The 14762-nt window shown below is 40.8% G+C and overlaps 1 protein-coding gene across 2 annotated transcripts in view; it reads right to left on the minus strand.

Moving 5' to 3' along the window:
• MBD2 (methyl-CpG binding domain protein 2) overlaps nt 1–14762 on the minus strand; it is a 68033-nt gene that overhangs the window by 20919 nt on the left and 32352 nt on the right. For both annotated transcript variants that reach the window (XM_056138018.1, XM_056138019.1), the window contains exon 3: nt 12302–12439. In XM_056138018.1, the coding sequence (XP_055993993.1) occupies nt 12302–12439 (138 nt within the window). The remainder of the gene's footprint in view (nt 1–12301; nt 12440–14762) is intronic.

Consider the following 14762-nt stretch of genomic DNA (forward strand, 5'->3'; position numbering starts at 1 on the left):
AACCAAGTATTTCCTTAAATGTCACAAAAATACGAAGAAACAGACTGGCAAATTAAATTATGTTCTTTACTTTCTGCAAATATTTAAGTATTACACACAGAAAAAGAAAAAAGTTACTATACAGCTCACTTTCAAACTCAGCTAACTAAAAATATGGCACAACTCCATGGGAGCTTAAAAGCAGAAGAACTATGTCCTCAGCTGCTATTGCAGGAAGTTAAAAAGAATGTTTAAAATTAGCACATAAACAGAATAATAAACATATCATTTAGAAATACAGAGGTGATTATAAAAGATATCGCCAGATTGAGAACAAATCCTTCCGGAAATAGGCCTAGAACACACAAAACATAGAAACCTACACATTTTAAAAAGATCCGGAACACATGCAATAAAAAAATGGGCTAACACCATGTACAAAAGTAAGATCAAAATGGATTAAAGACCTCAACATCAGACCGGAATCCATAAGGAACACTGACGACAAAGTTGGCAAAACCCTCCATGACACTGAAGCTAATGGTATCTTCAAAGATGTCACACCACCGGCCAAGCACGTGAAAACAGAGATAGACAAATGGGACTATCTTAAACTAAGAAGCTTCTGTACCTCAAAAGAAACAATGACCAAAATACAAAGACAGCCTACAGAATGGGAAAGGATATTCGCCCAATGCACATCTGAAAGGGGTTGATATCAAGGATATACAAAGTACTGGTTGAACTCCACAAGAAGAAAACACCCAACCCCATCAAAAAATGGGGCAACAAAATGAACAGAAACTTTCTCAAAGAAGAAATCCGAATGGCTAAAAGACACATGAGAAAATGCTCTATATCACTAATCATCAGGGAGATGCAGATCAAAACAACAATGAGATATCATTTCACACCACAGAGACCGGCCCACATCCAAAAGAACAAAAGCAACCAGTGTTGGCATGGATGTGGCGAGAAAGAGACACTCCTTCATTGCTGGTGGGAATGCCGGCTGGTCCAACCCTTTTGGGAAACAGTATGGACGATTCTCAAAAAATTAGAAATTGAGCTCCCATGTGACCCAGCAATACCACTCCTGGGAATATACCCCAGAGAGGCAAAAAAGTATAGCTGAAGTGACATCTGCAATTGTTTGTTCATTGCAGCACTGTTTACAATAGCCAGAATCTGGAAAAATCCTGAGTGCCTGAGAACAAACGACTGGTTAAAGAAACTTTGGTACATCTGCACAACAGAGTACTATGTAGCTGTTAGAAAAGATGAAGTCATGAAATTTACATACAAGTGGCACTACATGAAAAGTATCATGCTAAGCGAAATGAGTCAAAAAGAGAAGGACAGACATAGAAAAACTGCGAATGCAGTAACAAAATAGGAGACCAACACCCAAGAATAGCCAAGCTAAATAACAGGAGGTTTACTCAATGGCTTGGAGGCCAGCCACATATGCTAGGGGAAAAGGCAACTCAGTTAGAGAAGGGAGCACCAAATAAAGGGTGTTGGGAGGATCCTCCCAGGATGGGAGATATATGCTGAAAGTAGACTATAGACCAAACATGATTGTCACTCAATGTCTCTTTTGCAAACCACAGCACTCAAAAGCAGAGAAAGAACAAAAGGGAATGCCCTGCCACAGAGGCAGGGGGGATGGGGGGCATGGGGGGTGGGAGGGATACTGGGATCAGTGGTGTTAGAGAATGGGCACTGGTGGAGGGATGGGTACTCGACCATTGTATAACTGAAACCCAAGCACAAAAATTTGTAAGTCCACAACTGTACCTCATGTTGTTTCGCTAATAAAAGTTTTAAAAATAATTAATTACTTAATTTTAAAAATCCGGAACAGAACTCAAAGGGGCTAGCAGGACAGCACTATCTTACTGCAACCACATTCATCATCTGCGATCTTGGTTCAAATCCCAGGTACCACATATGGGGACCTAGCAGGGCCAGGGGCCACTCCTGAGCACAGAGACCTTGAACACCGCTGGGTGTGGCCCCAAACCCAAAAAGGAAAAGACAGAACTCCTATGGATCCTAGGGATAGTAGAGATTAAGAAACTTGCCGCAGACCCCGATTCAATTCCCAGCACCACATAAGGTTCCCCTAGCAGTGATTCCTGACCAGAGCAGAGTAAACCCTGAGCACAGAACCAGCAATAATCCCTGAGCAAAGCCAGGCATGGTCCAAACTTCAAAAAGAAAAAAAACATATACTGAGCTGTCCATGAATATTTTCATATTCCAGTCAATGATCTCATTCTCCCAATACCTAAATACTAAGACTCTCCCCAATCACTGCTGTTTGGTCAATAATTCTGTCAACTATTTTATAACTAGTATAAAACAAATCTTATCATTGGTGCCCCAAACTTTCTATGATTTCTTCCTTTATCGACTACTTTTAAATCAACCTTCATAACACACACACACATAAAATATCCAGATTATTAAGAATTTCCTCCCATATTTCTCTGTTTTTGAAGAACACATAAACCTTTACCTTTTGTCACTGCTCTTACCATACTATGCTATATGACAAATGTACTTATTTGTCTCGCTCCCTATGATACTAAAGCAGCGATAGGGAAATGTACTCTCTCTCTCTCTCTCTCTCTCTCTCTCTCTCTCTCTCCCACACACACACACACACACACACACACACACACACACATCTTCCCCACACCAATGATACTAGAACAGTGATGGGGAAATTTTTTCTGCCCAGGGCCATATTTATAACATCATTTTTAGGCCATACAGTAACAGGAGCCAGGCCATGGGCAGCCAACAAGCAGCATGTGTGTCTGCCCTGTCTGGAGCAGGGCGGGCCCACAAGATTTCCTGGGCTATTCCAGAGGGCTAAATGTGCTCCACCCCTGCATTCGAAAGGCCAGGACAACACGGACTTGGTTTGTCTGGACAGCAGTATGGTCCCTTTTTAGGGAACTACCCCTGGGGAGACGGTACAAAGGGATGAGCACATTTTTGCATACAGGAGACCTGGATTCAATATGCCGGTACCATGTGATGGCTGACCCAGCCTAGCCCCACTGGAAAGGACCCCAAGCAACAAGTTAAGAGTAGCACAAAGAGGGGCTGGAGCAATAGCACAGCGGGTAGGGTGTTCGCCTTGCACGCGGCCCACTGGGGTTTGATTCCCAGCATCCCATATGGTCCCCCGAGCACCGCCAGGAGTAATTCCTGAGTGCAGAGCCAGGAGTAACTCCTGTGCATCGCTGGGTGTGACCCAAAAACAAACAAACAAACAAACAAGCAAAACAAAAAAAAGTAACACCAAGAACTGCTGGGTATGGTCCACAAAGAGAAAAAGGACAAAAAATGAAGAAGAAAAGATGAAATGGTATCAAGTCCTGACTTGAGGGAAAAGTAATAGGAAGCAGTCAATTAAAGCATAAAAAGAGGGACAGCATGAAATGTGGTCACAATACGAAAGGGCAGTGGCCGGAAGAGGATGCAGCCCACAATGACAAATCCGCAGAAAGGTACACAGGCTTCAAGTACAGAAGAGAGGCGCGCAAGATAAACAAAAGTCAAACTGTGTAGGAGTTGGAAAGTCATGTTTAGATGTACTGAATTTACCCTGAAAACGAACAGGAAGTGTTTTCATGAGAATGATGCTTTTAGATCTTCCTGTCAGAGAGTCCTTTGGATGCAATATGAAGAGGGGAAAACAACAAGAAGCAGAGAGCTGACGTCCTTGGTCTAGAAGGCGTGTGAATGTTCAGAAGGGAGTGTCAGGGGACTGGTCCCATTACACCTTTCAGTGAAAGCTGGGCAGTCATGGGTGACGGGACAACGATCCTGGCTTAAGGAGCCAGGTGGGAGCGGTCCTTTCACAGATCTTTGGCTGCTGGAAGAGACGGGAGGTCTGCCTCCCAGGATGAGAGATGCATGCTGAAAATAGACAATAAACCGAACGTGATAGTCACTCAATGCCTCTTTTGCAAACCACAGCACCCAAAAGGAGAGAGAGAACAAAAGGGAATGCCCTGCCACAGGGGTGGGGTGGGATGGGGGGTGGGGGGGGTGGGAGGGATGCTGGGAGCATTGGAGGTGGGGAATGGACACCAGTGGAGGGATGGGTACTCAATCATTGTATAACTGAAACCCAAGCACAAAAATTTGTAAGGTCAACAACTGTACCACATGGAGTTTCACTGATAAAAAAAATGAAAATAAAAAAAAAAGAAAGGGGAGGTCTGACGAGGCAACCGATGGACTCCAGAGGCTGGTGAGACATCCAAGTTCAACTGTCTGTAGGTAGACTGGTACAGACAACGAAATCTGATGAAGGTGTAAATATGGAGGCTGGGAAAGACAGCACAGGGGATAAAGTGCTTGCCGGCATATCCTGGGTTGGATACCTAGCACGGAATATGAACCCCTGAGCATCGCCTGGAGTGATCCCCGAGCACAGAGCCAGAATGAAGCCCTGAATACAGCCAGGAGTGCCCACTCCCCCAAAGAAAGATGTAAATTTGGACATTGCTAACAATATAGTCCTGAAGCTAGGCAAATGAAATCATCCACGGAGGGATTATACACAGAGGGAAGGAAAATTAACATTCCCTGGGGGAAACCCAGGTTTTAAAAAGACTGATAGTTTTAAAAGCCAAGTCTAAGAGTGAAAAAAACAAAACAACAACAAAAGAAAAAAAAGGAAAAAAGAAAATCAAGAGGGTAGTGACTGTCACAAAGTCAAAGAGTTGCACTGCAGAAATCAAGGTGAGTCTCAGAGGCTAATGCTGAAAGTAGCCACAGCGTTTAAGGACTGAATTTAACAGGATCCTCTCAATTTAACAAGGATCACCAGCAATCTTGATAAAAATTCTGTGTCACAGAGGGAAAAATATCTGTACTTCATGATGCAAATATTGAGTAAGGAAAGGCACACAACTCTTAGAAGTTACATTGTAAAGAGGAGAGAATGAGAACAAATCCTAGAACAGAATACATAGTAAAGTGATTTTCTTTAAAATAATAGAGAAGATTTGAATATATTTAAATTCCTCCCACCCCCCTTTTTTTTTTAAATTTCTGGGCCACACCTAGCTACTCTGGGGTCACTCCTGATGTAGGTACCCATATGGGATGCCGGGGATCAAACCCAATTTAGTCACATCCAAAGCAAGCACCCTACCTGCTGCTCTATCTTTGACACCCTATATTTAAACTCTTTTTAAGAAAGAAGTTGAAAATACATGCACTTGGCATGACCCATGAGTAAGACCTCTGAGAAGACAGGAAGATACTGCATTTGGGGAGCACAGATTTGTAATTAGCTTTAGGCCAACTAGAAACATGTCCAAATTCATCAAATTCAGTTCAAAGAGGTGATGACCAAAAAAAAAAAAAAAAAAAAGTTATGCACTCTTGATCTTTTCTAAACGGTAGGGCATTTGCCTTGCACTCAGCCAACATGGCCAACCCAAGTTCGATTCCTCTGCCCCTCTCGGAGAGCCTGGCAAGCTACTGAGAGTATCTCGCCCACACGGCAGAGCCTGGCAAGCTCCCCGTGATGTATTCGATATGCCAGACACAGTAACAACAAAAGTCTCCAATGGAGACGTTACTGGGCCCGCTCGAGCAAATCGATGATCAACGGGAGGGCCTTTACTTTACTTTACTTTACAATTCTCATTTGCTATATTAAACACAAATCCTTTCATCACTTCACCTTCACAAGAATTCAAACAAATGCAAGTTGAAAATTAAAAAAAAGGTTAAAATTACTGAAAGAGAATGTCATACAAGATAAAGTGAAACTGGAATACACACAATTTACAACATATTTACCCTCACATAACAATTTAAAAATTAATTTGCTAGTATGTAGGGCATCTGCCTTACACGTGGCTAACCCTGCCGATCTGGGTTCAATTCCTCCGCCCCGCAGCAGAGCCTGGCAAGCTAGCAGAGAGATATTCGATATGCCAAACACAGTAACAACCAGTCTCACAATGGAGACGTTACTGGGCCCGCTCGAGCAAATCGATGAACAACGGGTGGACAGTGCTACAGTATGTTATCAAAAAAGAAGTATTTCCATCAACTAGAGTCCTAGGAATCTAGCCTAAGGAAACATTATAAAATATTTAGGAACATGCATGCTTGAGAATACTCACTAGAGTACTTGCTATAATAGTGAAAAACTGGAGACAATAATGAAGTGGTTAAGTCAGTCTTAGAGCATGGCAGATTAATAGCGATAGAATTTATTTTCTAAACCCCATTCGATTTTCATAACCCGCATTTTCTAAGGATATCCCCAAACTTCATGGCCACAGTGAGCTCTTTTTTTCTTTTCTTTTTTTCTTTTCTTTTTGGGTCACACACGGTGATGCACAGGGGTTATTCCTGGCTCATGCACTCAGAAATTACTCATGGTGGCGCTCAGAGGACCATATGGGATGCTGGGAATCGAACCCGGGTAGGCTGCGTGCAAGGCAAACACCCTACCCGCTGTGCTATCGCTCCAGAGCCCCGAGCTCTTTTTTTCTTAAACACATTGTTTTTGTCTATACCACTTATTTAGTTCTTTATACATGGCTTCTTCTAAATAGCATCACACCATTAAGTCAGACAGGAAAACATGTCATCAATTTCCTGTGCCAGGCAGCCAATTTTTCTATCTAGAGGAAAGGAACATTGTGTCCTTCATGGAATTCTTTGCTTTAGCTTATTTCTTAATCCCCAAGACATTATAATGAGACCGTATTAGAAATAACTGTCTGAGGTTAGGAAAAAGCAAATGTTGCTAAAATGATGGGAATAAACAGTCATGTTCTGGGATAAATGAATGGCGAAATACTTTGCAAACTTTTCACACGCAGTATCTTCAAAGTACACGTAGTTTTTAATCTTATCATTACCCTGGTAGGGATTTTTCCTAACCTGTTTTTAAAGTCACATTCTTGGTATTAACAGACCGAAAAAAAAAAAATAACAACTAACTGGCAAAGCTGGAGGAAAAGGGAACCGACAGGAACTACTGGCACAAATTAGACTGTTACAGCCACAGTGAAAATCAGTACTGATATTTCTACGGAACATGTAAAACTAGAACTGTATATGATGAAGCCATTCCACTTTTAGGTATTTATCTGAAGGAAACCAAAACGCTAATTAGAAAAGAGGTGGCATTATTCATACTAATAAAGACAGGGAAACTACTTAAAGGTTCATTGACCTATGTATGCATGAACAAAGAAATGTGGCATTTGTATAATGGAATATTGTTCTGTCCTAAAGAGGAAAACCTGCCATTTGTGTTAAAGAGATGAACTCAAGGATATTATGCTAAGAGAAATAATCACAACAAACATTATATGTGTGATCTCATATAATAGGGGACTCTTAAGCTGAAGTTAAGGAACAGAGACAAGAATGGTGGCTGCCAAGGATCGGGGCGCACCGGAACAGTCTGGAGTGAGGAGAGGCTGGTCATAGTAGGAATTTTCGGTTACATAATGTATGAGCTCTATTAATCTAAAGCTGTGATTTCCAACCCACAGTCTGCACTGTCACAGGCCCCAGACATTTGCAGCCTATCTACAACAGTTACAGTCACTTAACTAATGGTTTGTGACCACTGGCCTGCAAGTGTAAAAAGGTTCAAAAACACTATCTAATGTACAGTGCTGGGACTATAATTAACAATACTCTATTGCACACTACAAAGTTACCAAGAAAGTAGACCTTGTTTTAACTAATATCACTCTCACTGCCACCACCACAACCAAAAAATGCAATTAAGTGAGTGTAGATGCAGCAATGATGCCTCTATATAGTGAAGTATAAAGTCATCACGTGGTACATCTTGAAAGGACACAATGTTCTATTTCTATTACATGTCAATAGAATGAAAAAAATTCATTCAAAGAATGCTGACATCGGGACAGGAATAGAGGAAAATCTTATATCCCTTGAATTAGCAAACAAAACAGAAAAAAAAAATAGGATCAAATAAAGATTTAAATACATTTCATTGATATAAATCTTCTCTTAAAAATGTAATAGTAAAATACTATTTAAAACACACACACACACACACACACACACACACACACACACACAAGAGAAATAGCAGAGCAGGTAAAGCGCCTGCCTTGCCCACAGCTGACCCGGTTCTGTTCCCTGGCATCCCATTTGTTCCTCCAAGCCCCACCAGGAGTAACTCCTGAGGGCAGAACCAGGGGTAAGCCCTGAGTGCAGCTTGGGATGGTCCCAAAACAAATTAAAAAACAAAAAACCCCACCGTCTATTTGTATTTTAAAATAAAGAAATAATGACTTAAAGAAAAACTATTCAATCTGATGTTACGAAAGAGAGAGAAAAAAAGGGGGGGGTGGTTAGAGAGAGAGAGTGCAGCAGAAAGGGCACTGGCCTTGCATGCCGCTGACCCTGGTTCAATCCCCGGTACCATACAGGATCTCCTGAACCCTGAGCACAGAGCCAGGAATAAGCCCAGAGCACTGCCATGTGCGTTACAAAAACAAAATGAGAAGGGAATAAAGCAACCAGGAAACAGTTTGGAGGCTAGAGAAGTAGTGCAGCACACAGTGGACCCCTGATCAATCCCTGGCTACACCCCCTCTGGTTCCCAGAGTCCACCAGGAGTGATTCCTGAGCACAAAGTCAGGAGTAAGCCTGAGCCCAGCCAGGTGTGGCCCAAACCCCCCAACCCTCCCAAAAAGCACAGATTTGTCAGATGACAATAGAAAAGCAGGGGTTTTATATATTAAGACAGAAATTACAGATTACTCACAATCCAGCTACACTAAAAAAAAAAAAAAGGAAATATTGGAACATGTTATAACTATCTGGCTGAATAAGGGCATTTCCGGAATCTTACTATTTGATGTTACAGTCTGTCAGTAGAGGCGCCCCCTTCTCCACTTCACATAGATTTTAATTTCACGAAGAGACAAACCCTCACCAAATATGCTGAATAAAGATGACTGAGTACTTACCCTATTAGAACCAGGTTTTGTAAATTCCATCTCTACCATATCATTTTAATGACAGGCAGAAACTGATGTTGAAATCTGCGAACTGTGCTACTACTATCTGTATACCCTAGTTTGTGTTTGAAAGTGAAGCGAAGGCAGTTTCAAGGAATGAATATATTAAAGTCATAATTTATAGATTTTACAGAATTCAAATTAGACTACTAGACACTGACCTGGGAACAGGTTGTTACGTAAGACAGAATAATTAATTTTTACAGTATTTAATTCATATCTAAATTCATCCCTTAAAACAAATTCACGCCAGAGCCTCAAGTCAAGTTCCTGATATCTAATGCTAGTTCTAATCCTCAAAGTTCAACATTCTAAAATCCAACAGTGTATTATTATGTCACAAGTTCAATATATTAAAAGGAGGAGGTATGGTAAGAGAAAAAAAAACAAACATTTTTACCTTTAAAATCTCAAAAATATAAAACTTCACGGTCTAATGTAGTGATTCTTAATCACCAACCCAAAGACTGTTGGCACACCACCAATGTAGAGGTTATACATCACTGACCTAATTTGCTTACTCTGTGATTAAAAAACTTCTCCACGTGGACCATTTGGAGATTTCTATAACCCACCTAGTTTAATAGAGATATTCAAAAGGTAGCAAAATCGGGAGAATCATTTTTTTCCCACACATTCTTTACCAAGTATCTCAATGATTATTAATTGTATAACAGTAATGTACCATAAGTATATCATTTACGACAATATACCAAAATACAACTAAAATCAACACCTTTCCTTTACTAAACAACAACAAAAAGAACAAAATCTGAAAATACACTGGAATAGTCAGGATGAGAGGATGTGATCTTCAAACCAATACTACATGAACTGCCTCAGTATATATGTCCAAAGCATGCAGTAGTCAAATATCTCCTCAATTAGTAAGGTGAAAATAAGGAAAGGAGAAGAGTGACTAATGTCTTAGCTTTATGAAAAACATCCAGCAAAAAACTGTTCGGGACAGGCTGGAAAGATTGCCCAGAGGACGGTGGCTTGTCCTGCACACTGCAGCCCCAGTTCAACCCCCAGCACTCCATGTGGTCTTCTGAAGCCTGGCAGGCGTGATCCCTGAGCACAGAGCCAGGAGTAAGCCCACAGGATAGCCAGGTGCTCCCCCCCACAAAAAAAAAAGGAACAACAACAACAAAATTGTCAGGTGACAGGATAAAATGTGAAAACAATCCAAATATTTGGAGAAGTAGCCTTGTAACTAGTTTGAAATTTTACTGCCTATGAGTGGAAAGGAAGATTAAACCCTCAACAGATCTAGGTTAAAAACATGTTTTCCCACACACAAATGAAATAGCATTAGATTTTTTTAACATACTTTTGATTTCAGAACAACTTAATAAACCATAAAACACTAAGGAAAAATTTAAAACTACTCAACATGCTTAAAAAGAAGAGGAACAAATCCAATTACTTCCAAGTTTCCTAACCTGTTACCAATATCTTTACTACCAGATGAACTCCCAATAAATATAAATACTAGTTTTTAAGCTGCAACTAAACTGAGTGTCAGAAAAGTTTACTCCTAAAACAGACAAATCTGCCACTCCCGAAAATTGGGATTTGTAGACTGTCCTAAGAATGATTTGGCAAAGAAGAGGGTGAAACCTATTAAATACCACCAGTTTTCAATAAAACTCCAGTGTCGATAGGGAGCATTCTGACTACTTATTTCACTTTATCTTTGGGGCTTTTTTGGAGACAAACAGCCTTACCCAATCACGTATTTTCAAAAATATCAATTCACAAAAAAAAAAAAAGTCTTTACAAGGAAAAGATTTTAAAAGCACCCACCCAAAATAAAGCCAGAGGATAAGACGTTCAAGACTGTAGAGACAATATCTAAGAAGGGATCCAATCAGGGCACGGCTTTGGCAAGGTGGGAGAGCCGAGAAAGGCAGAAGTAAGTCCTTTCCGGTTCTAATGCAAGTCCTAAGACTGGCTGGAGCTGGTGACTGGCTCTGAGGGAAGAGGCAGAACGGGAGGGGAAAGCCTCGTCAGGGAAGCTGAATGGCCCAAAGAAAACCTGGGTAGTGCTAAGAACCTAAAGGCACATGCAGGTACGCATCGTTTACATTGGATGTGATACACTTACATGGCCCCTGTTGAATCTCTTGGGGACCAACAGTAAAGCAAGTTTAGAACTTCACATCTTGAGACATCTATAGCAAGATGCTGATCCAATGTGGCTCCAAATATCTTCTGTTTTCCTGGCTCACCTGAAGAGGAAAAAACACTACAGAGGATGTGGGAACTGAATTTAAGATAGATTCTTCTAGAGCAACTGTCTGAAAGCTTTGGCCCAGTCCTTTATGGAGCGTCTAAGAGAGGAGTTACTTGAGGGACTCATGAAAACCAAAACTCCAATGAAAAGGTGGCGTGCGACATCTCAAGGGGGGATACAGAGCAAAAGAAATTCTCCATCAGGGCTTCGGTCTGTGAGTGGGAGGAGACAGGGAAAGGAGATCGGGGAAAATGCTAGAACATTTCTCCCTCCACTCCCTTACCCCAGTTGCTACTTCACCAAGTACCTACATTTGTTTGTTTTTTTTGCCACAAATAGGGAGAGAATAAGCAAGATTACTTGGAAAGTTAAAGCGTTTTGTCAAGCTTCCCTCCCCGGCAATGTGGAATTATTAAGCGGGCAGGGAGGTCTTTCACGTAATACGTTTGGTTTCTAAGAAAAGATCCTGCTGGAATACAACTTGAAGCAATAAAGAAAGAGGAAAATAAATTCAATTTATACCAAAAATCTTAAGTCACACGACAATATACCATATTGACAAAGTCTAATTCTGTTTGTTTTCCAAAAGGGAAAGGGATAGTTTTTCATGTAATAAGAAATCAAAACAAAGTAGTTCCTAAATGAAAGAAAATACTTTTAAACCAAGCAACAAAAACTGCATGATTCGTCCCCTTAAGAAACACTAGTCATGGAAGCATAATCTCTGAAAACCTATGATTAGCAGAGTCAAGTCTGATATATACTACCACACAAAGGCACAAAAATGTCATCCATATTATTGTAAAATCATTTTAATTAACTCAGTTTTTCTTAAAACCTTTTACCTGAATATTGTCTGTTACTCTCCAGCATTCATAAGGACATAAGACAACTTTCCTAGCACATAAGACAATTCTCTTTCCAAATATATTCCATTTAACCAGAGTGTATTTGAACTATCTGGTAAAAATACCAGAATTTCCTGAAAAGATTGGAGAACCAATCAGATCCTTACCTGTCGTGGCTGTTCATTCATTCGCTGGGGGTCCGATTTCACTTTATTGTTAGGATGATTTGTGACTTTGGTTACTGGTTGTTTGAAAATTGAAGCTGTTTGTCTAATTGGCAATGTTGTATTCAAGTCTGGTTTACCCTGTGAATACAAAGTGTGTTTTTTAGTAACTCATATACAATTAAATTCTTAATTAAACATCCCTTACCTTCAATCACATTATTTCTGATTTATTTCTCAAGTTCTTAAGTATTTTAAATGCTCAAAGTATATTTTGAGCACTTTATTATATGACAAACATGAAGTTTAATCTGTATGCTTTAAATATAAGGAACATCACTGTACAGAATGCTTAATTACCAAGGTAACAAGGGCTTTTTGAAAAATCAAATGTGTTTCCACAGTATTCTTTTTTCTAAGAGTCCTCTCTTTTATTTACAAGCCAGGCTCTCTGTACAAACAGCACACCAAAAACCTGCAGTGCTGAGATTGCATGCAGAGCCTGGAGTAAACCCTGAGCACTGCCAGGTGTGACCCCAAAACAACAAAACCCAACCAAATCCCACAATATTATGACTGAGGATACAGCTCAAGGGTACATCACTTTGCCTTGCAAGTGTGGGGCCTGGGGTTCAGTCTCTGGCACCATTAGGGAAAGGTGAGTGTATGGGGGAGGGGGGGCCAAAGTGATAATACCTCAAAGGGCCAGAGGATATCCTCTGCACACAGGAGGAATAGGGTTCAATCCCCAATACTGAATGGAAGCTTCAGCATTGCAACGAACAACCCCCCAAGCAATCCAGTGTGGCTCAAAAGCAGGGGGAAAAAATACGTAGCATCAACTTCCATGCTCCAAAACAATGGTTTTCAAGCTTGAGCTGTAAGAAAATTACTCAGAGAATGACCTCTTAAAACAGATTACTGGGTTCTAGTAGGATTCAAACACCAATCACTGGGTTCTGCTCCACAGGATCTGAAGTGGGGCCTGGGAACCTACATTTCAATTGCGGTCTAGGTGATGTGGACGTCCCTGGGCCAGGGGCGACCCTTGGAGACCCAACGCTCCAAAACCAAGATGCAAATTAGCGAAGGCAGAACATGTCTAGCTCATGAAGATGCTTTGTTCATATTTCAGTGCCCCAATAAATTAAGACAACATGTAAATTCCTAGAGATTTCACATAACATGCAAAGATTAATTAGCAGCTGCTGATAACCAGAAGTTCCCCATATTTTTCCTTTGCTACATTCCTCAGTAACTCACATTTACGTTATCTGCCAGGCCCTGATAACACCAAGTGTGGGATTTCTACCTAACAGTATCATATGGAAATTTCTCAAAAAAAAGAGCAGAACTTTCATAAAACCTAACAATACCACTTCTTGGCATCTAACCCCAAAATACAAACACATTAATTTGGAAGAACATATGTACATGTATGTTCACAGCAGTACAATAGCCAAGATATCAAAACTATCTCAATGTCCCAAATGCAAATGAACGGATCAAGGAGTTGTGGCATATTTACATAACGGAGTATTATGCAGCTATAATAAAGGATGAAATCATGCAATTTGCAGCTACACTGAATCAGAGGGTAACATGAGGAGTGAAGTCAGAAGAAAGGGGCAGATAAAGAATAATCTCTCCCACATGCAGGATATAAAGATACACATTAATGAAGCACTGAGTGGGTAAAGGCAACAGAACTGGAAGTTGATTGCACAAAATTAAGATTAGGGAGGACCCAGATGGGAAGGGTCTTTGGAACTTTGGTGAAGGGAAGCAGGCACTCTGGTGGTGCTACTGGAAGGAGGCCTACATGAAACTATTGTTGACAGTACTAGAAATCAGTCACCCTCTTCTTTGTATGTACTAATCATTCTTTTATCTCCCAATATATATGCTTACCTTAGAGAGATATGTTCATCTCAAATAACTCTAACAGAAGGGAGCACCAAATAAAGGGTGTTGGGAGGATCCTCCCAGGATGGAAGAAGCATGCTGAAAGTAGACTACAGACCAAGCATGATTGCCACTCAGTGCCTCTTTTGCAAACCACAGCACCCAAAAGGAGAGAGAGAACAAAAGGGAATGCCCTGCCACAGAGACAGGCTGGGATGGGGGAATGGGGGGTGGGAGGGATACTGGGACCCGTGGTGGTAGAAAATGGGCACTGGTGGAGGGATGGGTATTTGATCATTGTATAATTGAAACCCAAGCACAAAAATTTGTTAAGCCTACAACTGTACTGTTTCACTAATAAAAATTAAATTTAAAAAAATAAATAACTCTCACAGTCTTATTTCTCAAGGTATTCGGCTTCCTTATCTTTATGGACTTTCAATAATCTTTCAACACGCATGAATCTGACTGACAGACTAACAGTAACCACTTGGGCAGGCCTCTCCTGGAAATTCTGTGATTCACAAGTGTGCACATGCCTGATCCATGACCTGCAGAA

Source organism: Sorex fumeus, unplaced genomic scaffold (genome assembly GCF_029834395.1).
Source record: "Sorex fumeus unplaced genomic scaffold, SorFum_2.1 ptg000128l, whole genome shotgun sequence".
In the NCBI taxonomy this organism is placed as follows: domain Eukaryota; kingdom Metazoa; phylum Chordata; class Mammalia; order Eulipotyphla; family Soricidae; genus Sorex; species Sorex fumeus.